Genomic DNA, 22372 nt, shown 5'->3' on the forward strand with positions numbered 1-22372 from the left:
ATTTTTGTAGTCTGGAGAGGAGCCTAATGACCACCAGCTGAGTGCAATTACCTCCTGTAATTGCGTAATTATTCCTGACGCTACTAGCTCTTCGATGGCGTGCATCCAGGAACAACTCACTACTGGCAACCGCTCACTCTCCCTTGTCTCCTCCCCATTGGTACAAGGCTCAGGTGCCTCCTGATGGCCAACCAGCCTCTCTGCGCCCTGCTCAGAGTCGGAAACCCTGTCCAGGGTCCTCCACATCCTCCAGAGCCGACTCATAGGGCCCCTTGCTGTCGGAGTCTAGTGGCAGCTCCAATGGCTCCTGCTTGGCCACAACAAGCAGGTATACGTATATACATAAGAAATGAGTACAAATAAGTGGGGATAGTAGGACAGGGATGGTAGGCACGCTAGTGCGCTTATGCACGCCCCTTTACGGACCTCTTTAGGAAAGGGGTGAGGTCCACGCTAGACAGTTTAGGTAGAAGCTGTGGGGATTTGAGGATATAACAAAAGAGTCAGGTAGAGCATTCCAGGTGTTGACCACTCTGTTGCTGAAGTCATATTATCTGGCAATCGAGTTTGGAGCGGTTTATCTTGAGTTTGTAGCTATTATGTACTCTGCATTGTTGTGGTTGAAGCTGAAGTAGTCATTGACAGGTAGGAGGTTGTAGCAGATAATTGTGTCTACTACGCTTAGGTCAGAACTTAGTCAACATAATTCCAGGTTGTCCAAGCCCAAATTTTTGAGCCTGGTGGCATAAGGGATCCTATTGTGAGCAGAGGAGTGGAGGACTCTTCCTGTGAAATACATCTTGACTTGCTCAGATTGTATTAATGCCCGAAATACAGTTGCAGATTCCAGGGGGAAGAGCTGTATTTGAGGATTGTTCTGGCAAAGGTTTTTTGTATGCCCTAGTTTGCAGTCCAATGTTACCGGAGAAGAAGTAGGACATGGCAGAGTAGGAAGAGTTTGTAGCTGGCTTGTTTTCTATTTACTTTTGACTCATTCGTGCTGAAGCAGAACTGTTTTTTAAAGAGCATTCAGGATTCATCTGTGAAGGGATGCTGGGAAGTTCCAAAGGCAATCTTTAGAAAAAGAAGGAATATAACAAGGAAGCCATTCGGTCCTTCGATTAATAAGCCAAACTTGTCCTTCAATGTATAGATTGTGGGTATGGGAAGCAACAGAGTCCCAATCTACTCTTGCTAGACACATGGTTTACTTCACTCAGATCTATCGGTAAGCCCAATGGGCCAGGATGGCACATCCACACTTGGCCTTGAAACAACTAGCCAATCACAATGTCCGACATGGACACAAAGCTCTACGGGAACTCACACAATGTGTTGGTCCAGGGAAGGTTGTCGCTCTCGGGACCTGTCCTTCACACAAAGCTTCTTAACAGATTAACAGAGTTGGAAGGGACCTTGGAGGTCAAATAGAATAGAAAAGAATAGAATAAACAGAGTGAGAAGGGGCCTTGGAGGTCTTCTAGTCTAACTCCCTGCCGAGGCAGGAACCCTACACCACTTCAGACAAATGGCTATCCAACATCTTCTTAAAGACTTCCAGTGTTGGAGCATTCACAACTTCTGGAGGCAAGTCATTCCACTGATTAATTGTTCTAATTGTCAGGAAATTTCTCCTTGGTTCTAAATTGCTTCTCTCCTTGATTATTTTCCACCCATTGCTTCTTGTCCTACCCGGAGGTGCTTTGGAGAACAGCTTGACTGCCTCTTCTTTGGGGCAACCCCTGAGATATTGGAGCACTGCCATCATGTCTCCCCTAGTCCTTCTTTCATTAAACTAGACATAGCCAGTTCCTGCAACGTTCTTCATATGTTTTAACCTCCAGTCCCCTAATCCTCTTTGTTGCTCTTCTCTGCACTCTTTCTAGAGTCTCAATATCTTTTTTACATCATGGCAACCAAAACTGAATGCCGTATTCCAAGTGTGGCCTTACCAAAGCCTTATAAAGTGATATTAACCCTTCACGTGATCTTGATTCCATCCCTCTGTTGATGCAGCCTAGAACTTCGTTGGCTTTTTTGGCAGCTGCTGCCTACGCCTGGCTCCTATTTAACCGGCTGTCCACTAGGACTCCAAGATCCCTCTCACAGTTACTCCTATTGAGCAAGGTACCACATATACTGTACAACCCCCAACTCTGCAGAGAAGAGCAACAAAGATGGTAAAAAGATCTGGGGGGCCAAATCATATGATGGACAGTTGAGGGAGCCTAGCCATGCCTACCCTATCAAAGAGAAGGATTAGAGGTGACACGACAGCACTCTTCCACTATTTGAGGGCTACCACAGAGAAGAGGGAATCAACCTATTCTCCAAAACGCCTGAGGACAGGACAAGAAGTGAGTGATGGAAGCTCATCAAAGACAGACCCAACCAGAACTAAGGAGAAATTTTCTGACAGTGAGAACAATTAATCAGTGGAATGGTTTACCTCAAAAGTTGAAAGTGAACAGGAAAGTCATCTGACTGGGGATAGATATAGATAGATCTCTGCTCAATGTCTCCTGGCTCCTATCTCTGTCTGTCAGTCTGTCTGTCTGTCTGTTTCTACCTACCTAACTACTACCCTACTTACCTCTATCTCTCATCTTACCTATATTTATCTATATATCTATATTTATCCATCCATCCATCCACCTACTTAACTCCTACCTACTACCTCTATCTCTCATCTGTCTATATGTATACACATCTACATCTACATCCATCCATTCCATACCTATCTATGTCTCTCATCAATCTATATCTATCTATCTATCTATCTATCTATCTATCTATCTATCTATCTACTATCTATCTATCATCTATCATCTATATCTATCTATCATATATATACATCTACTACATCTATCCATCTATCCTATCTATATCTCTCATATCTATCTATCTATCTATCTATCTATCTATCTATCTATCTATCTATCTATCTATCTATCTATCTATATCTATATCTATATCTATATCTATATCTATATCTATATACATACACATCTACATCTATCCATCCATCCATCTACCTATCTATCTAGTCCTCTCATTGATCTATATTTATCTATATATATATATATCTACATCTGTGTTGCATTTGTGCTGATAAATAAATAAAGGGAGACTAGTATAGATCTATTTCAAGCTATTTAGCTCTCATCAGCTAGCCATACCCTTACTGGGATTTGAACCTGTGCTGTATTACATATTAGGCAGTTGTATTAGCCACTAAGCCACAGGTTCTCCTCCTTTATCTACATCTATCCATCCATCCATCCATCCATCCAACAATCAATCATCTATCAATGTCTCTCATCTACCTATATGTATCTATATATCTGTATCTATATCTGTATCTGTATCTATATCTAATCTCTATCTCTATCTTATCTCAATCATCTATCCACCCAACCAACCATTACCTACCTATCTACCTATCTTTCTATCTTTTCTCTTTCATCATCCTCATCATCTATAGGTTTGTTCAAAAAGATTGGACAAGCATTTGTCTGAAACGATAGGAGGACACCTACCTTAGTCCAGAAGGTTGGACTAGAAGACCTCAAACTAGGTCCCTTCCAATGATGTTATTCTATGTTGCAAGTAGCCAGCCCAGAAAGCTGTTTTGGAAATTCCATCGGAAGCTACGGAGCGCTTTTGCTTTTCCTCTCACGTCTAGTGGTTGCAACTAGCTTCCTCCCAGGTGAACTTAGAAGCAGAAGTCCCCTTGAACATTCTCAGGTTCCCTCTGTGCGGGCAGCCAAGCCTTTCCCTCGCCACTGGAGACAGGCGTCTTAGTTCTTTCTTGTCTGCCCTTGCGCAGAACATTCATCTCCAATTCTCCCTGATCTTGTTTCCTTTGTGTTTGGGGGAAGGGGAGCACACTTTTCCATTCCGAGCACAGTTCAAAGAGGTGTAGCATCCTCAAGTTGAGTATTATGTGGGTTAATCTTTGGTGAGATTTCACAGCCTTTGGGGCTGGTTGGTAGCTCAACAGCTTCGAGTCCTAACCAAGGACCTAGGAACTGTTAAGGTAACATCGGAGGATATAAGCTTGTCCAAGTAGGGTGGTTTTTTTGTAGAATCAGAATGTTCAGTCTGATAAACTTAAAATTTCCAAATAGCGGGGTAGTCCTTTGGGTATTGCTCCAAGGGCTCCAATTACAATCGGGACAACACACATTTATTATTACTATTACTACTACTACTACTACTACACTACTACTACTACTACTACTATTGTATCACAGCGGCCAGTTTGTTTCGGCCGATTTGCATTGGTTACTAGTTTGTCCCCACCCAGGGGCCTAGGGACTCGTAACGTATTTCGTAATATGTGTGCAGATCTAAGCAGTGCGGCTTTTTGCATTTGACTGATGGTGATTTTGTCAATTTTTAACTGTTTTAAATGTAATTCCAGTGCTTTTGGAATAGCACCCAGCGTGCCAATTACCACTGGAATTACCACTGCTGGTTTGTGCCATAGTCGTTGAATTTCGATTTTTAAGTCCTGGTATCTTGCGATTTTTTCATGTTCCTTCTCGGCGACCCTGCTATCACCTGGTATTGCGATGTCTATGATTGTGACCTTATTTTTCTCAACCAGTGTGATGTCTGGTGTATTATGCACCAATATTTTGTCCATTTGTATACGGAAATCCCACAAGATCTTGACCATCTGATTTTCGGTGACTTTTTCAGGCTGATGTTCCCACCAGTTTGTTGCTGTTTTAATATTATAATTTTTGCACAAATTCCAATGGAACATTTGTGCTACTGAATTGTGCCGCAATTTATAATCAGTCTGCGCAATTTTTTTTACAGCAGCTGAGTATGTAAACAGTTTCATCAGCTTCTTTGCAAAGTCTGCATTTGGCATCATCAGAGGATTTTTCGATTTTGGCCTTAATGGCATTTGTGCGGATAGCTTGTTCTTGCGCAGCCAGGATTAGTGACTCTGTTTCTTTCTTTAATGTACCTGTTGTTAACCATAACCAAGTTTGTTCACTGTCCACTTTATCTTTTATTTTTTCCAGAAATTGGCCTTGCAGTGCTTTGTTCTGCCAACTCTCCATTCTTGATTTTATCACATCTTTTCTGTATTCTTTTTGTCTGTTGGGCCTTCAGTAGATTTTTGTTCTTTACTTCGATTAATAGATGTTGTATTATTATTATTATAATAATAATAATTTTGTCCTTCAGGCCTCTGGATTTTACGTTAAACGAATCTTGGGAGTCTCCTCTCTTGAGTATCGTTGCTAATTTGAGGATTAAAATAGAGCAGGAGGCCTGAGAATTCAGGCCAGGATGACGGGAGATCATGTCGGAATGGAGAAATGGAATCTTAACCAGGTTTTGGGGAGGGGGTGAAACGTGACTAAGGTGTGATCAGGAATGGCATTTAAAGAGAGCAAATTTAGGGAGCCCGGGAAACTATTTTTTTTTCTCCCCAAGGCAGGGTTGGGTTCACACATCTCTGTGACAATGGAGTTGGGCGTGATGTAGTTGTGGGAACTTGGCCATTGTGTTTCTCACTGTGTTGTCGAACCCAAAGAAAAGTCCCAGTGTGACTTAGGGGGCAAAGTGAATGGAAAAGCTGCAGCTCATCCAGACGGCTTTTAAATCAATGAATTAATACTGCTGAGATTTAGATATTATACAGTATATTTTTTTTTAATTAAGGATTTTTTTAAAAAAAATGGCCTTAGTGTTTTCCTTTCTATGGCTTCTTTAAGAAGGTTTTCTAGAAACAGACAAGACTGTGATGGCCTAATTTATTTATTTATTTTGAAAAAAGAATGAAATAAAACAATAAAGAAAGAAAATAATAAAATAAATCAAACTAAATAAATATATTAAAATAAAATAGAAGATAATAGGACCAAAATAAATGAAATACTAAATAAACTAAAATGCATAATAAAAACAACAAATTCAAACACAGACTAAAATCTAAACCAAGGGGCAACAAATAAATCCATGACAAAAGCAAAATAAACCCCCAAACTAAACTAATATCTAAAACAAGTAAAACTATAACTACAATATATACTAAAATTGGACTAACGTATACAATTAAAAGCGAGAAAAACTCAAATAAGAAACTGGAAATTCAAGCAATAAAAAATAAACTAAAATATATAATACAATAAACTAAAACATCAAAGCAATTAAAAATAAACTAAAATAACCAAATACATAATACAACAAGCTAAAACATATAATAAAAAGCAAGATAAACTGAAATAATAAACTAAAATCTGAAACAATAAAGAACCACAATGCCCGATCAAATAAAAGCAAAAACAATATACTACAATCTAAAATAACCTACTAAAATAATCGATTTAAATAGAAAATAAGAATAGACTAGGTGCTGTCTGATCTTGAAAGGTAGCCAAGGAGGAAAACAGAGCTGAGTAATTTATTCCCCACAAAGCTTTGCAAGCATTTTAACACAAAACTGGGCAAGGACAACTTTTAAATCGAGATTACAATTCATCTTAACAAAGCTTCCTCTTTTGACTTGGGAGGTTCAAGGCAATGTTCTTTCTGGCTTTCATTGGTTTTGAAAAGTGCAACTGGAAGAAAAACCCCATTAAGTGGTTTCGTCGCCTAATTTTTCCCCGACTCTGATTAAAACGTTCAGCTTTTTTTTCTCTCTATTTCCTTCTTTTTCTTTCTTTCTTCTTTTTTTCTTCTTCTGTTTCTTTTCTCTTTCCGCCCCTCCCTAGAATTTTAACACCTTGAAACTTCAGCCTGGTAATGAGGAATTATTATAAACAGAGAGTCATCGGAAATGTGCTTTGGTGCCAACACTAATCAACTTCTTCCGCCCGCTTCAAAGCAAACTGAAGAAAAAAAAAATTAAAAAGAAGCTTTCTAGCTCCAGTTCCTTTTGAGGTTTAAGGAGGAAGCATGATTAAAATTCAGACCAAAACCCCGAGGTACTGAAGCTTTAATACGCTGCTTTCTTGGACAAACGTTTGATAAAAAAAAACGAAACGTATCATTATACACAGCGTATCATGCTTTAATATTGCCCAGGGCAACTATAAACGTTCGCTTTGTACTAAATCTGCTTTTTCCTTGGGCTTAAGAATAGCTAGCAGACGTAGCAAATGCATTGATTTACACATTTGCACGCTGGTTTAAAAAAAAAAACACTTCCACCATCCCTAAACATATGTCATGGATTTTGGAGGGAACGAAAAGTTGAATTCGCCCAAGGGAAAATAACGGATGTTATTTCCAGAGAAAATACAAGGAGGCTTGTTAAAAAATTGCCATTAATTCAAACTTAATAAAGATTAAACAGAGGCTGACCCACTGTTTTTAAGGCCCCAAAGGCACATTCCTGACTCATCCGGGATCATGGCAAAGAGAGGCAAAATTAACTCGCTAAAATATCTTTATTTTTCAAAGAACTGGATTTAAAATATGTCGGAAAGACACTTCAACAAGAGTTCCTGATGATAGAGTGTAGATTCAGTTCCAAAATTGCTTTAGCAGCTTTATCGCTTGCCGCTGTTGTCGTGTTTTAAAGGTTATTTCTTCTGTAAGCTGCCCAGGTGTCGCAGCGGCAAAAGGGTAGTTGCGCAGATTTAATAGGTAAAATTTCACCATCCAACCTGGTCAGCGGAAGCAGAATTGAGCTTCTACCAAATATTGCACCGTTTCAGAGATTGAGATCTGGGTTTTGTGGATGTTAAGAAGTCAAGTAGACCTGAGGCAGATCAAAATATGTAATATTTTTGGTATCTCTGAAAAGAAAACTGTTATGGAGACCAGTGGGGAAAGGACCTGCTTTTGGCTTTTGCATAAGCTGTAAACCAGGATAAAGTCTGGGTTTGGCCAAACCTTGGCATAACATTACGAGCAAGCCAAAATTATGGCAAATTGGGTTAACAAAACCATTGCAATTCTGAACTGTTGTACTGTCGGTATTGGATTTTCCAGCAATCTAAGGCTTTTTAAAGCTGGAATTGCGGTGTGTATGAACAAGGCAAGCTAAATGCAACCCTGGGGTTTTTTGTTATCTCTTTAATTTATTAAATATGAAACTCAGTCAACTGAACATTTTAAAATGTATCACAAATATAACTGATTGGCTCTGATGGTTGATATGGGTCCTAGGTATCACCAAGTACCTTCTTAAGATGTACGATGTTCTGAGTAGTGCAGTTTTTCGCAGTTCCGCTGGTGTTATTGCAGGAAACTGCAATTTGTGGGTGTATCTTGTAAAATTCTTGGACATGGTGCCAAGTGCCCTGATGACAATGGGTATCACTGTCACATGCTTCATCCATAATTGTGTCATTTTCGATGGCCAGGTCATGATATTTCATTACTTTTCTAGTTATTTTCTTCGACTCTGGCCATCTCCAGGAATAGCGATATCAATAAACATTATTATTATCACAACAACAGAATTGTATCACAGCGGCCAGTTGTTTCACCGGATTTGGCATTGATTACTAGTCGGGTCCCACTCAGTGGCCTAGGACGTCGTAACGTATTTTCGTAATATGGTTGCAGATCCAAGCATGGGCTTTTTGCATTTGGACTGATGGTGATTTTGTCAATTTTTAACTGTTTTAAATGTAATTCCCAGTGCTTTTGGAATAGCACCCAGTGTGCCAATTACCACTGGAATTACCACTGCTGGTTTGTGCCATAGTCGTTGATTTCGATTTTTAAGTCCTGGTATTTTGCGATTTTTTCATGTTCCTTCTCGCGACCCTGCTATTACCTGGTATTGCAATGTCTATGATTGTGACCTTGTTTTTTCTCAACCAGTGTGATGTCTGGTGTATATGCGCCAGTATTTTGTCGGTTTGTATGCAGAAATCCCACAAGATCTTGACCATCTGATTTTCGGTGACTTTTCAGGCTGATGTTCCCACCAGTTTGTTGCTGTTTTAATATTATAATTTTTGCACAAATTCCAATGGATCATTTGTGCTACTGAATTGATGATGATGATGATGATGATGATGATGATTAGGTGGAAATTTGCTTTTAGTTTCTGTAAACAGCTTCTGGATTGGGCATGTGAGAAAGAGACCCAACGGAAGTGTGGGTGATTACCGTAATAATATTTTTTTTCAACTTGCATTCCAACTGAAGGACTCTGAGGCAATTCACAACCCTCAAAGAAATTGCAATAAAGTCATTTTTTTAAAAAAACAGAGAAAATATGGCGAGAGCAATAAAATGAGAGGGTCTAAGAGCCAGGCCTTCATGAGTCTTTTGAGAAAAGGCAGAATGAGATCCATTTGGGTCCATTGGAGGAAACTCTTTGCAGATTCCAGCTAATCACAAGGGTGATTTAGTTGTTGTGTCAATCAAGTCATCTCCAAGCACTGGGCGGTAAGAAGAGGACACCAACGCAACTTAATAAAATTAATTTAAAGATTGTATTAGCTGTCAGTACAAAGCTTTCCACAAAATGTACCAGTCCTTTTTAAAGCCACTATCTTGCAAGGGACACACACCATTTTATGGTAAGCCAATACCATGAATTAATCATACAGGGTCTGAGGGAATAGGTTTTTTTTGTCAAATACAAACTTAATTTTTTCAAACAAACAAAAATTCACAGAAGGGCAAACGGTAGCCCGTCTTTCATCCATGGTTTTAGCCTGTGTAAAGCCAAAAGTAACAACACTTTCTCAATGAGGTAACCTCTCTGGTTTTAAATCTTCAGCAGCTTTATCCTTGTCCTCGAATTTAGATCTAAATTATTGCTGCTTTTGTGATGAATTGAGAGGGAACATCTCCCTTTTCTATACTTCGCTTTAGAATTTATGACTAATTAAAATCACTTTTGACTTCCTGACAAGAATAGTAGATACTTTTTTCTTTCATTTTTTCCTTTTTCTATTTCTTTTTGCCTACATCTCTCTGCTTGAAATCTTCTCTGGGATGAAAACTTGACTTGCGAGCAGAAATCATGAAAATTCATAGCTTTGCTGACTTTAATAAGGGAAAGGGGAGGGGGGTTTACCCTCCTTCTTCCAAAACAACCAGCCTCTCCTTCAAGTTCAAGAAAAAGAAAATGCTATTAAATCAGACTTACAGAAAAATCCGCCTTCTGCTATTCTTCCTTGCTTATTGGCTCTTAATTTTTATTTGATGTGGACAGAGTTTGAACCTTTGCTTATTTAAGAATGGTGTTCTAAATCATTATCCTGGCTGGGGAATTCTGGGAGTTGAAGTCCAAGCATCTTGGAAGTGTGCTGGCTGGGGAATTCTGCGAGTTGTAGTCTACACATTTTAAAGTTGCCAAGTGTGAACTCTTCTAAACCTTATTTTATTTTATTTCGTTTGTCAAATGTACGATATAAAAGGTGTAAACATGGACATGAACACAGGAAATGGGTACAGATAAACGGGGACCATAGGACAGGGATGGGAGGCACGCTGGCGCGCTTATGCACGCCCACTTTACGGACCTCTTAGGAATGGGGTGAGGTCCACGGTGGACAATTTAAGGTTGAACCCGTGGGGGTTTGAGGCTGCAACAACGGAGTCAGGTAGACCATTCCAGGCGTTGCCCACTCTGTTGCCGAAGTCGTATTTTCTACAATCGAGTTTGGAGCGCTTTACCTTGAGTTTCTACCTATTGTTTGCCCGTGTATTATTGTGGTTGAAGCTGAAGTAGTCATTGACAGGTAGGATGTTGTAGCGAATAATTTTGTGTACTACGCTTAGGTCAGATCATAGGCAGCGTAGTTCCAGGTTGTCCAAGCCCCAAATTTTGAGGCTGGTGATGTAAGGGATTCTATTGTGAGCAGAGGAGTGGAGGACTCTTCTCGTGAAATATCTCTGGACTCGCTCAATTGTATTAATGTCCTATAATACAGTGTGGATTTCAGGCAGATGAGCTGTATTCGAGAATTGGTCTAGCAAAGGTTTTATATGCCCTAGTTTGCATGACAATGTTACTGGAGAAAAAGCTTCACAAAATTCGGTTAAAAACACTTTGGCAATGCTGTTACAGTGAGTTCTGGCACTTAGATCATTTGAGATGAGGTCCTTGACAGAGTGAGGTCTTCTTCAAGGTTTTCTTCGCAATTCCTTCGCAACCTGGAGACTTACAGATGTTTGGGAAAGAGACAACCTCCAGGATCCCCAGGTAACAAGATCAATTCTAAAAGATGTGATCATTCACTCCAGTTTGGGACAACTGCTCTGAATTTGTTCAACCAATTATTTCAGCCGTCACAGTCACAACCATCAATTCTTACTCACTGTCACAGTTGCTATATTTTAACTTCCTTATCAAGAAGTCCAAGGGGTTCTCCGGTTGGTGGATCAGCAAATTTCCAAGCAAATCCTAGAAAGGAATCAATGGGACTAAGTGATAAGGAAGCAATTTCTGGTCCCTATTCAAAACATTTTCCCAATGCCACTTGGGAAATGCTTGACTATTTAATAAATTAAATGTTTACACTACTCGGAAACTTGCTTTCTTGCAGCCAGTTCTGCTTGTGTTACTGGCTTAGGGGGGGGAAAAACTTCCTGGTTTATTTACAAAAAAAGCTAACAATGAAAAATAATTCAGAAGCTTAGGGCATTTAGTAGATCTGCAATCAGAAAAGGATTGTATCTAACAACAATTACCAAAAACGGTAACAAAAGAGAAGTTTGTGATGTTTTTAACTCACTCTTTAAATTTAATTTTCTCACACCAATGTTGCTTCCAGAGTTGTAAACATTTTGAAAAACTATCTTAAAATTTGGTTTTCTTATTGGATTTCTATCTAAAGTTACCGGGATGTAACTTGCGCATGATGCTGTTACTCAGTGTTGTGATTTTAGTTCTAACACCAATTTAGGCATGAAAGCTGGTTAGCGACATTGGGCCAATCCCCTGGAGATCCTGGGTTCCAATCCCGCCTTGGGCAAGAAAGCCGGTTGGGTGAATTTGAGCCTGTCGCTTTATCCCAGCTCAGCCCACCTCACAGGGTGGTTTTTGTGAGGAAAGTAAGAGCAGGAAGGAGCATCAGGCGGATTTGGTACTTGAATTATTAATTCATCCAAGGGTCAAGTCTACCTAATATACTTCCTGCTCTTTATAATTAAAAGTAATAACGGCAGGATAAAATAAAAAGAATAAATAAAACAGATCTAGGAACAAACTTCTTAGCCACGCCTAAAGCATTTTGCAATCATGCTTGTGCATCTTCTTACTCTTAGGATTATCTCTATATGGATAAAAGTGTGTGTGTGTGTGTGTGTGTGTGTGGTGTGTGTGTGTGTAAGACACCCCTAACACCTTTGGCGTGTGTATGTCTGTTGTGTCTTAAAGTGGCTTCTACTGTACTGCCGCCATTTTCTACCGTACAGCACAGTGGAATTGCCATGGTAACGGCTTCACAGTACTCCACAAGGGGGCTCCCCATGGTAAAGGGAAAAATCCAACGTTAGAAATTAGGTTTGGTCCGGACATTCCCGCCCCCCCCCCTTATAAATACATATCCGGACAAACCCGAGCCGGGCTTCCCCTCACCTGCATCATTTCGAAAAGACGGTGCTTCTCCGCGTAGAGCCCCATCTGCGGGGGATGTACAGAGGCCTTTTGGTCGCGTCCATGGCGCCCGTAGCAACCGCGCGTCGCTATGCTCACAGAAGGAGACGCGCTTGTCTCGCGTCATCACCTAGCGACAGAGCTTCCACCGCCGCTGGCTAGCTAGCCACAAAAGACCTGGGGTTTGAAGGCACGGGGTGCGGCCGCTAGAGGGCAGCCGAGAGGCCAAAAAAAAGCGCTTTTGGAAGCGTTGACTTGTAGGACTTTTTTTTTTGCGTGCACGGGGTTTCTCCCCCCCAGGTTGTGTGAACGCACTCGCGTGTCAGCCTGCACGAGGGGCTTCTATTGCAGCTCTTCTCCCTCCCACTCAGACCTTTTTGGGGGAAAAAGGGGGGAGCAGCAACCGATTGCTGCTCCCCCGTCCCACATTAAAACCTTTTGCCAAGGGGCAGAAGCAACCGACTACATACCTCGGGGGACCCCCCCCCACACACACACACATACACGTAAGCGAGGCAAAGGGAACGTCCGGAGATATCCGGCCAGCAAAAAGATACCCCATCTGCCAACTTTTTCCGGCTTTGAGCTCCAAAGCTGGTTGGCGGATAGACTGCTCTTGTCTTGGGAGGCTCTGCGGAGGGTTGTTTTTTTTTTTGCAAGAAACCCCATTCCCGGGATTTCCCCGGCTCGTCCCCACGTGTAAAGGGTGTGGGAAGGGAGGGGGGAAGGAATGTGGCGGCTGTGAGCAAGGCCCCCGCCCCTCGGTTGCCCGGGAGACGCGTGTAACAATTGCTGGGCTCGCCTCGGGCTTGCAAAGGTGCGGGCGGGGGAGAGAGAAGAAGCCGCTGGATCCATCATCCGGCAGCAGCACAGTCCCTGCCTTGGGACATGCAGAAGAATCGGGGAAAAGAATAAAGGTGAGCCGAGTCGCGCCTAGCAGGCAGGACTCTTAGGAATAGAATAGAACAGAACAGAATAACCTTTCTGGGCCAAGAGTGATTGGATGTCCAAAGGAAATTCACTTTGGTGCAGATTCTGTCAGTGTACATAAACCCTTTGCTTTATTCTGTGACAATCACTAAGTGTTGCATCTTACGGTTCTTGATGAATGTATTCTATTTTATTTTCCTTTATGTCCACTGAGAGCAAATTCCTTGTGTGTCCAATCACACTTGGCCAAGAAATAATTCTATTCCTATTCCTATTCCTATTCTAATCTTCTCTACTCTATTCTATTCTATTCTTACTCTACTCCAGTGTTTTTCAACCTTTTTTGTGCAAAGGTACACTTTTTCATGAAAAAAATCACGAGGCACACCACCATTAGAAAATGTTAAAAAAAATTAACTCTGTGCCTATATTGACTATATAAAGTAATTCTCCCACGGCACACCTTACACTATGTCACGGCACACTAGTGTGCCACGGCACAGTGGTTGAAAAACACTGCTCTACTCTACTCTGCTCTATTCTATTCCTTATTCTATTTTATTCTACTCTACTCTATTCTATTCTTTATTCTACTCTATTCTATTCCTTGTTCTAATTTATTCTACTCTATTCCTTATTCTACTCTACTCTATTCTACTCTACTCTATTCTATTCCTTATTCTACTTTATTCTATTTTATTCTACTCTATTCCTTATTCTACTCTACTCTATTCCTTATTCTTTTAATCTATTCCTTATTCTACTCTATATTCTATTCTACTCTATTCTATTCCTTATTCTACTCTATTCTATTCCTTATTCTATTTTATTCTATATTCCTTATTCTACTCTACTCTATTCCTTATTCTATTTTATTCTACTACTCTATTCCTTATTCTATTTATTTACTCTATTCCTTAACTCTATTCTACTCTACTCTATTCTATTCCTTATTCTACTCTATTCTATTCCTTATTCTATTTTATTCTACTCTATTCTTTAATCTACTCTATTCCTTATTCTATTCTACTCTACTCTACTCTATTCTATTCTAAATCGTTTAACAACTGGCAAAAAAAAAAAGGTTGAGGCAGTTAAAATAAGGCACTAAACTAAAAAACCGTTTCGCTTAGCAACAGAAATACTGTCCCCATTGTGGCCGTAAACCAAGGACTGGTACCCATAAGCTTACTTGCTTATTTATTTATTTTGCTTGTTTGTTTGTTCGCCACCTGTCTTGTATCCCAACGATTCTGGGTGGCTTACAACCTTAAAAACATTGAGAAATGGTTTTTTTAAAAAAAAAAACATAAAAAAACCTGCTTCTCTTCTCCTTCCAGGAGGGGGAGAAAAATGAATGAAATCAAGGAAAGCCTTCGGAGCATTGAACAGACGTATAAAATCTTCCAACAGCAGCAATTCACTTTCATCGCTGCCCTGGAACACGTCCGAGAGAACGCCCACGATAAAATTAAACCCGTGTCCAGCATCGGGCAGGTAAGGGGGTCCCCATGGGTGGAGCCCAAGGTGGTGGTGGCGGGGACTGTGGAAGGCGAGATGGGGAGAGGAGCAAGGTTTTGGACTCAACCCGTTGTGGCCCGCCGAGAGCCAGCAGAGTTGGCAGCAGAGCCGGACAGTGGGGAGGTTGGGAGGAACATGGGCCAGTCCTGGGGGCTGAGGAAAGCTCAGACGAGGCCTCTGCGTTGGAGGCGGAGAGGGAGCTAGACAGCAATGAGGCAGAAGAACAGCTGGAGCCTGTTCCCAGTGTGCGCATGGGCAGAGCTGCCAGAAGACAAGAACTATTAAGAAAGTACGGTCGACTGGGGAGTAAAGCCACACCTTGGAGGTGATTGGCCCCTCCCAGAAGAAACAAAAGAGGAATGAATGAGGGGGGCTTTTGCAGGAAACGATTTATTCCTTCGGTTGTTTCAAGAGTGGAACGTTCTGTTTGTGACTATAAGAGACTCTGTGCCAAGTTTTGCCTTGCCCTGCCGTTTGGAAACTAGTTATCTGGCAGCTCTCCAAGAGAGATAAGGTTCGCGTGGATAAATATTCCTCTGAAAGACTGTTTGCCGAGCCTTGCGGACTGTGAAGGAAAGGAATTCACAAGTCGTGTCAATATAAGAGGTTTTGCAAGACTCTGCTTCATGCTTTTTAAGGAAGCCTGGCTCAGAACAAAAGCATCCAGGGCAGGACAAGAAATAATGGGTGGAAACCGACCTAGAAATAAGGAGAAATTTCTTGATAGTGAGAAGAATTCATCCGTGGACTAACTTGCCTCCAGAAGTTGGGGTGCTCCATGAATGGAGGTTTTTAAGAAAAGGCTGGCTAGGCATTTGTCCAGAATGGTATAAGGTCTTCTCCTTGGGAAGGGGGTTGGACTAGAGGACCTCCAAGGTCCCTTCCAACTCTGTTATTCTGTTACCTTAAACTAGGAAGACATGAAGATATCTCCAGATCTGACCATTTTTCTTTGCCGTTTGATTGTTTTGGCCTAATTTTTTAAAAAAAACTCTTTTCCTTGACCTGCTGAAAACTTTCTGTCTGTGTCTCTCTGTGTCTCTCTCGTCCCTCTCTCTATCTCTGTCTGTCTCTCTCTCTCTGTCTCTCTGTCTCTGTGTGTGTGTGTTTTTCTCTCTCTCTGTCTCTCTCTGTCTCTCTGTCTCTGTGTGTGTCTCTGTCTCTGTCTCTGTGTGTGTGTGTCTCTGTCTCTCTCTGCCTGTGTGTCTCTCTCTCTGTCTCTGCCTCTCTGCCTGTGTGTCTCTCTCTCTGTCTCTGTGTCTCTCTCTGTCTCTGTCTCTCTCTCTCTCTCTCTCTCTCTGTGTCTCTCTGTCTCTCTCTGTTTCTCTCTGTCTCTCTGTGTGTGTCTCTCTCTCTGACTCTATCTCTCTCTCTGTCTCTGTGTCTCTCTCTGTGTCTCTCTCTCTGTCTCTGTCTCTCTCTCGTGTGTGTGTGGTGTGTTCTCTGTCTCTCTGTGGTGTCTCTTGTGTCTCTCTGTCTCTCTCTCTCTATCTCTCTGTCTCTGTGTCTCTCTCTGTCTCTCTCTGGGTCTTTCTCTGTTTCTCTCTCTCTGTCTCTCTCTCTCTGTGTCTCTGTGTGTCTGTCTCTCTCTTTCTCTGTCCGTCGCTGTCTCTGTGTCTCTCTGTGTCTCTGTGGTGTGTGTCTGTCTCTCTGTCTCTCTGTCTCTCTGTGTGTGTGTCTCTCTCCTCTGTCTCTCTTTGTCCCCCTCTCTCTGTTCTCTGTCTCTCTCTGTCTGTCTGTCTGTCTCTCTGTCTGTCTCTGTGTGTGTCCTCTCTGTCTCTCCTCTCTCTCCAAAACTGAAATGGAGAACATGCAGTGTCCCTCTTGCCCCGCAACGCATTCCCACGGTGTAGCGAAAGCATTTGAAAGTGCCTATTAAAGTAATGGCTCTGTCGCTGATGGGCCAGTGATGGATGGGAGAAATGTCTGTTAAGCAGACATGATGAATGGAGGCGGATGGAATTATGTTTATTTCCCAGACTGTGGGGACTCAAGACAACTTTTAAGTCATCAGAATTGGAGGGAGGGAGGAAATGGAAGAAGAAGGAAGGAAGGGGAAAAAAAGGAGGAAGAGCAAATGAAGATGATGGAGGAGAAAAGACACTTTACACGCGTTATCTTTGAAGTAATTAATTTAAAAAGAAGAAGAAATGAAGGGATGTCTCATTGAGTCAACCTCCTCTACCTACTGTGGGTATGGGCTAGGCTATCACTCAGTCATATCTCTGTTATCAATACGTTCACCCATCCACTTCCTATCTCTCTATCATCTCTATCTTTCTACCTATCTAATCTCTCTCTCTCCGTATCACTATCACGTATCTATCATCTCTCTGATCATCTGTTATAACTCTCCATTTCATCTATCCATGTCTTCTATCTCTCCATCCATCCATCCATCTCCTGTCTATTTATCATCTATCCATCTCCTCTGTCTATCTATCATTATTCCTCTCCTCTCATCAGTCTCTATCTTCATCCATCCATCCATCCCATAGTCCTGGATCCTTGGGAAAAAGTAGCCGAGTTGAAAAAGAGACACGAAATAATAATCACGGTGGCTGAATTCATCGTGACCAAGGCTTAACTACCAGGGCACCCGTGGATTGCTGTGGGGGGTGGGGGGGGGTAGGCCCATGTCACCTTCTCCCACCTGTCTTGCAAGGAAGCCCAAACCATGGAGGTGTGTCTACCAGCACAACCACAATCCAGAGAGAGAGACAGAGAGAGAGCAAGAGAGAAAGAGAGAGACAGAGAGACAGACAGACAGAGATAGACAGAGAAAGAGACAGACAAAGAGAGAGAGAGACAGAAAGAGAGAGAAAGAGAGAGAGAGACAGAGAGAGAGAGAGAGAGAGACAGAGAGAGACAGAGACAGAGAGAGAAAGACAGAGAGAGAGACAGAAACAGAGACAGAGAGAGAGACAGAGAGAGAAAGACAGAGAGAGAGAAACAGAGAGACAGAGAGAGAAGATAGAGAGAGAGAAACAGAGAAGACAGAGATTGAGACAGAGAGAGATAGACAGAGAGAGAGAAACAGAGAAAGACAGACAGAGAAAGACAGACAGAGAGAGAAGACACACGCAGAGAGAAAGAGAGAGACAGAGAAAGACAGAGAGAAAGAGAGAAAGAGAGACAGAGAAAGACAGAGAGACAGAGAGAAAAAACATACAAAGCAGAGAGTAGAGAGAGAGAACAGAGAAATACACACAGAGAGAGAACAGAGAAAGACACAGAAAGACAGAGAGAACACAGAGAAAGACCCAGAGAACGACAGACAGAGAGAGAAACGAGAGAGAAAGACACAGAGAAAGACAGACAGAGAAACAGAGAGAGAGCGAGACAGAGAGAGAAATACACAGAGGAGAGATTTTATTTTGATCTGCTGCATTCCCCTATCAGGGCTGTGAGGCAGGAGGAAGAATTTGAAATCTGGTGGGGCCACTTAAAAGGAAGTTGTCTTCCCTCGCTCTCTCTCTCTCTTTCCTGCTGAGTTGGTCACCCCGGGATCCAATTAAGCTCGACAACGACCAGGAGCAGCTCAGGGCCAGGAGCCATCCTGCCTGCTAACAGCTGACCTGAGACCCATCCAGCAGCCAACTGAGGATTGCGCTATTCAACACAATAGCCGGACGGCCTCGGATTGGAGTTGGCAACCTCTGCACCCCATTATCTTCCCCTCAAAACTTTCTCTCCTCCTAACTTTTCAGGGAAGGAGGGAGGAAACAATGGGATAGCAGGGACCGAAAACGCTGGATAATGACTTGGGCGCCGGACGGTTTGGTGGTGTTGTTGTTTTGCACAAAAGTTGTGGGGTTTTTCCCCGCAGCTCCTCTCTCTCCGCTCCGAAGGGGTAAAGCGCGAACAGCACACTTAGTGAAGCCCCCCCCCTTAATAGAAGCGAGGTTAAGTGTGCTTTGAGTTGTATACCAGATTGTGACACTTGTGTAAACAGGGTCCGGAAATGCAAGGGGTCCTCACCTACGACCAAAATCGAGCCCGGAATTTCGGTCGCTAAGTGAAACATTTGAGCGATCTTACGACCTTTTCTGGCTGCAGACCATGAAGTGAATTAAGTGCAGTGGTTCAGTTAGTAACACGGTCGTTAAGTGAATCTGGCTAACACTCCCCCACAACACCCCCATTGGCTGACGAGTGGTGGCCAAAAAGATTTGCTTATTCCCCCCCCCACCCCTTCGTTTGGTTTTTTTTTCCGTCGCTAAACAAATGGTCGTACGTTGAGGACTTGCCTCTATCATGTAGCTTTGAACCAGGATGGTATAAGGTCTCCTGCCTTGAGCAGGGGGGCGGGGTTGGACTAGAAGACCTCTGAGGTCCCTTCCAGCCTTAGGATTCTTTGTTCTAAGAGCCGTCTTCCATGAATCGCGGTGTAGTCTCTCCTGCTCGAGCGAGGGGGTGATGGTCTAAGTGATCTCCGAGGCCCTGTCCAGCTCTGTTATTCCATCTTTCCGTCTTTCCTTTCGAGTGGGCCACCTACAGGTAGGTCCTTGACTTACGACCACAAACTGAGCCAGGAATTTATGTGCGGAGTGAGAAATGTGCTAAGGGGGGTTTTGACCCGTTCTGTGACTTTTTCTCGCCGGCGTTTGTTAAGCAAATCGTTGCAGGTTGGGAAGTTGGTCACCGGCGGTTGTTAAGCGAAACCAGGCTCTCCCCACCACCACCAATTGACTTTGCTGGTGGTGGCCCCGCGTGAGACTGTCGAGGACTGGCCTGCATTCTCCCCCGTCCTCCGCTCTGCTCATCCCAACAGGTGCAAACGTACATGGACCACTATTGCAACAACACGACTGACAAGCGTATCCTGCTGATGTTTCTGAACATCTGCTGTGAGCTGCACCAGCTTTGCCAACGGCTGGAGTGCCTGCATCCTGGAAACGCACCACCAACGCCATCTTGGAGAAATGCAAGACCTACGTCAGCCACAGCAATGATCTCAGTGGCCTCCGGGCTAGTAAGTTTCTAGTCCAGTGTGAGTCAAAGCTTTTCGTCACCGTGTGCCGGGACGGGAGGGGCGTGTGCGTGCCGGAAAACGGAAGAGCAGGTGGCCGGCATGCATGCACTTGCCGGAAACCATTTTTTTTTCTTCTCTATAATTTTCTCTTCCTCCCAAGTTCCTCCTCCTTCTCTTCCTCCTTTCCTTCTCCCTGTAATTCCTTCTCTATTTCTCATCCTCCCAATTCCTTCTCTTCCTCCTTTCCCTCTTCTCCCTATAATGCCTCCTCCGTATTTTTCCTTCTCTATAATTTCTCGTCTGCCTAATAACTTCTCCTTCTCTTCCTCCTTTTCTTCTCCCTATAATCCCTTCTCCATATTTTTTTCCTTCTCTATTTTCATCCTCCCAATTCCTTCTCCTCCTCTTCCCTCCTCCTCTTCTCCTTCTCCCTATATTTTCCCCCTTCTTCTCCGTATTGTTCCTTCTCTATAATTTCTCGCCTCACCAATTTCTTCTCTTCCTCTTCCCACTTTCCCCCTTCTCCCTATCGTCCCCTTCTCCTCATATTTTTTCCTTCTCTATTTTTCACCCTCCCAATTCCTTCTCCTCCTCTTCCCCTCCATGTAATTCCCCCTTCTTCTCCATATTTGTTCCTTCTCTATAATTTCTCGTCCTTCCAATTCTTCTCCCTCCTCTTCCTCCTTTCCCCCTTCTCTCTATCATCCCTTCTCCTCTGTATAATTCTTTTTCCTTCTCCTTTCTATATAATTTCCTCCTCCTCCTCCTCTTCCTCCTCCTCCTCCCTCCACCTCCTCCTCCTCCTCTTCAGATATCCTCACGACGTGGTGAACCATCTCAGCTGCGACGAAGCCCCGGAACCATTACGGGGGGCGTGGTCAGCCTCATCCCCATCGTCCTGGACTGCATGAAGGAGTGGGTGGCTCACACGGAGAAGCTTCCCCGGAACATGCTGCAGAGCGTGAGTGCCCGCAAAGCTGCCATCCTCCAGCAGATAAACTTGCCAACTCGGACCAAGAAGGGCTTTGACCTCTCAGGGCGGCCTACATTTGTCACCGAAGCTTGCCAGACTAAGCTTAGCTTGCTGGATAGGCTCAGAAGCGGGAGAATAGGCGGGCGGCTAAAATAAAACAGATGGGCGGGCCTAGGGCGAGCCATTCGAAAATTCCTCGACGGTCCCTGGAAACCGCCTGGTAAAAATGCTTTTTGAAACCCCCCCACCAAACCCAGCCAGATATAGGAGGGGGCAGGAGAACGGCACGACCCATACACTCACACGGTGTCTAGAAATTAAAATTAGTCTCCCTGGAACTGCTTCAGCGATGGCCTTTTCTGAGAACGGTGCAGAAAAGGGAGACCATGCTCGGTTGTTCTCAATCTAGCCATGGGCCTTCACAGGGAAGATCATTTTCCGCTCGTTGCCCCTGTGCCCCGGTTGTAGATCCAGGTAGATTCAGATCCCAAGATGACCTACCAAAACCCTACTCCGATTTGCAATATTTTTTTTTCCTGGTGTAAAACCTCCCCAAGTCAGGAGTCCAAGCACGGAATCGCCACTTCAGCTTTGAATGTTGAGATTGCGTTGGCCAACGGTTGGGGTCAACGGAGGCTTCTGACTTAGGTTGGGCAGTTAGGAAGACCCGTTCCCATGGATGGCTCTGTTTCGGGGTGGGATCATCAACCAGGTTTTCACCCGCCTGTGAAAAAAACCTGTTGGTTTTTTTATGTGGCCCGATTCGGTTCAGATTCTCGGTTGACTTGATGGAATCCCACCGAGTCAACCACAGTTCCTCGAGGGCCACATCAAGTCAACTTTGTTGACTGCTGAAGCCTGTCCATACCTGGCCAAAATTGATCAGGCCGCCTTCGATCATGCAATCCGGTTGGATCATTTGGTTCCAAGGGGAGCTAGATCAAATTCTATATTCTGGTTAAATCTCCCACCTTATTCCTGGTTAAAACCATGAGCAGCCCTAGAGATCCAGAGGCCAACCTCCGTTGGCTTTCCAAACCTAATACCAGAGCAGTAGTACTTTAAATCAAGACTTTTGGCTATCAGGGGGGGAAAAAAAAACACCTGCAGATTGCAAGATCCAACCTGAGTCGGTCACCGGGATATTTGATCTCCCAATTCTGCTTTTTTGGGTCTGATTGTGGTTTTTTTTTTTTTTTTTTTCTTTGTTTTCTCTTCTCCCACCTTCTTACAGGCTACCTAAACTACCTCTGCCCATTTTTTTTGCTTCCAACCCGAAGACGCTTCTGAATAAAGCCATTTCCCATGCATTTAATGCTCTTTGCTAAAATGTTCACCAACGTGGCTTCGGGGCCAGTAGATAAATCACTGTAGGGATACACACACACACAGCCCCCAATTTTGCCTTGGTTGTGAGAGGCTAAAACCACGA

At 43.2% G+C, this 22372-nt stretch overlaps 2 protein-coding genes across 2 annotated transcripts in view; one reads left to right on the forward strand and one right to left on the reverse strand.

Moving 5' to 3' along the window:
- Positions 1-12606, reverse strand: part of AK8 (adenylate kinase 8) — a 34741-nt gene extending 22135 nt beyond the window's left edge. The window contains 3 exon segments of the mRNA XM_032233226.1: positions 11263-11347; positions 12524-12579; positions 12582-12606. Coding sequence (XP_032089117.1) covers positions 11263-11347; positions 12524-12579; positions 12582-12606 — 166 coding nt within the window.
- A 2218-nt stretch (positions 12607-14824) lies between these two features.
- On the forward strand, positions 14825-21177 carry SPACA9 (sperm acrosome associated 9). The gene is given in 8 exon segments (XM_032232427.1): positions 14825-14968; positions 19767-19890; positions 19893-19971; positions 20779-20821; positions 20823-20834; positions 20836-21055; positions 21058-21107; positions 21109-21177. Coding segments are annotated over 8 exon segments (741 nt in total).
- The last annotated feature ends 1195 nt before the right edge of the window (positions 21178-22372 follow it).

This window comes from Thamnophis elegans, chromosome 16 (genome assembly GCF_009769535.1).
Source record: "Thamnophis elegans isolate rThaEle1 chromosome 16, rThaEle1.pri, whole genome shotgun sequence".
In the NCBI taxonomy this organism is placed as follows: domain Eukaryota; kingdom Metazoa; phylum Chordata; class Lepidosauria; order Squamata; family Colubridae; genus Thamnophis; species Thamnophis elegans.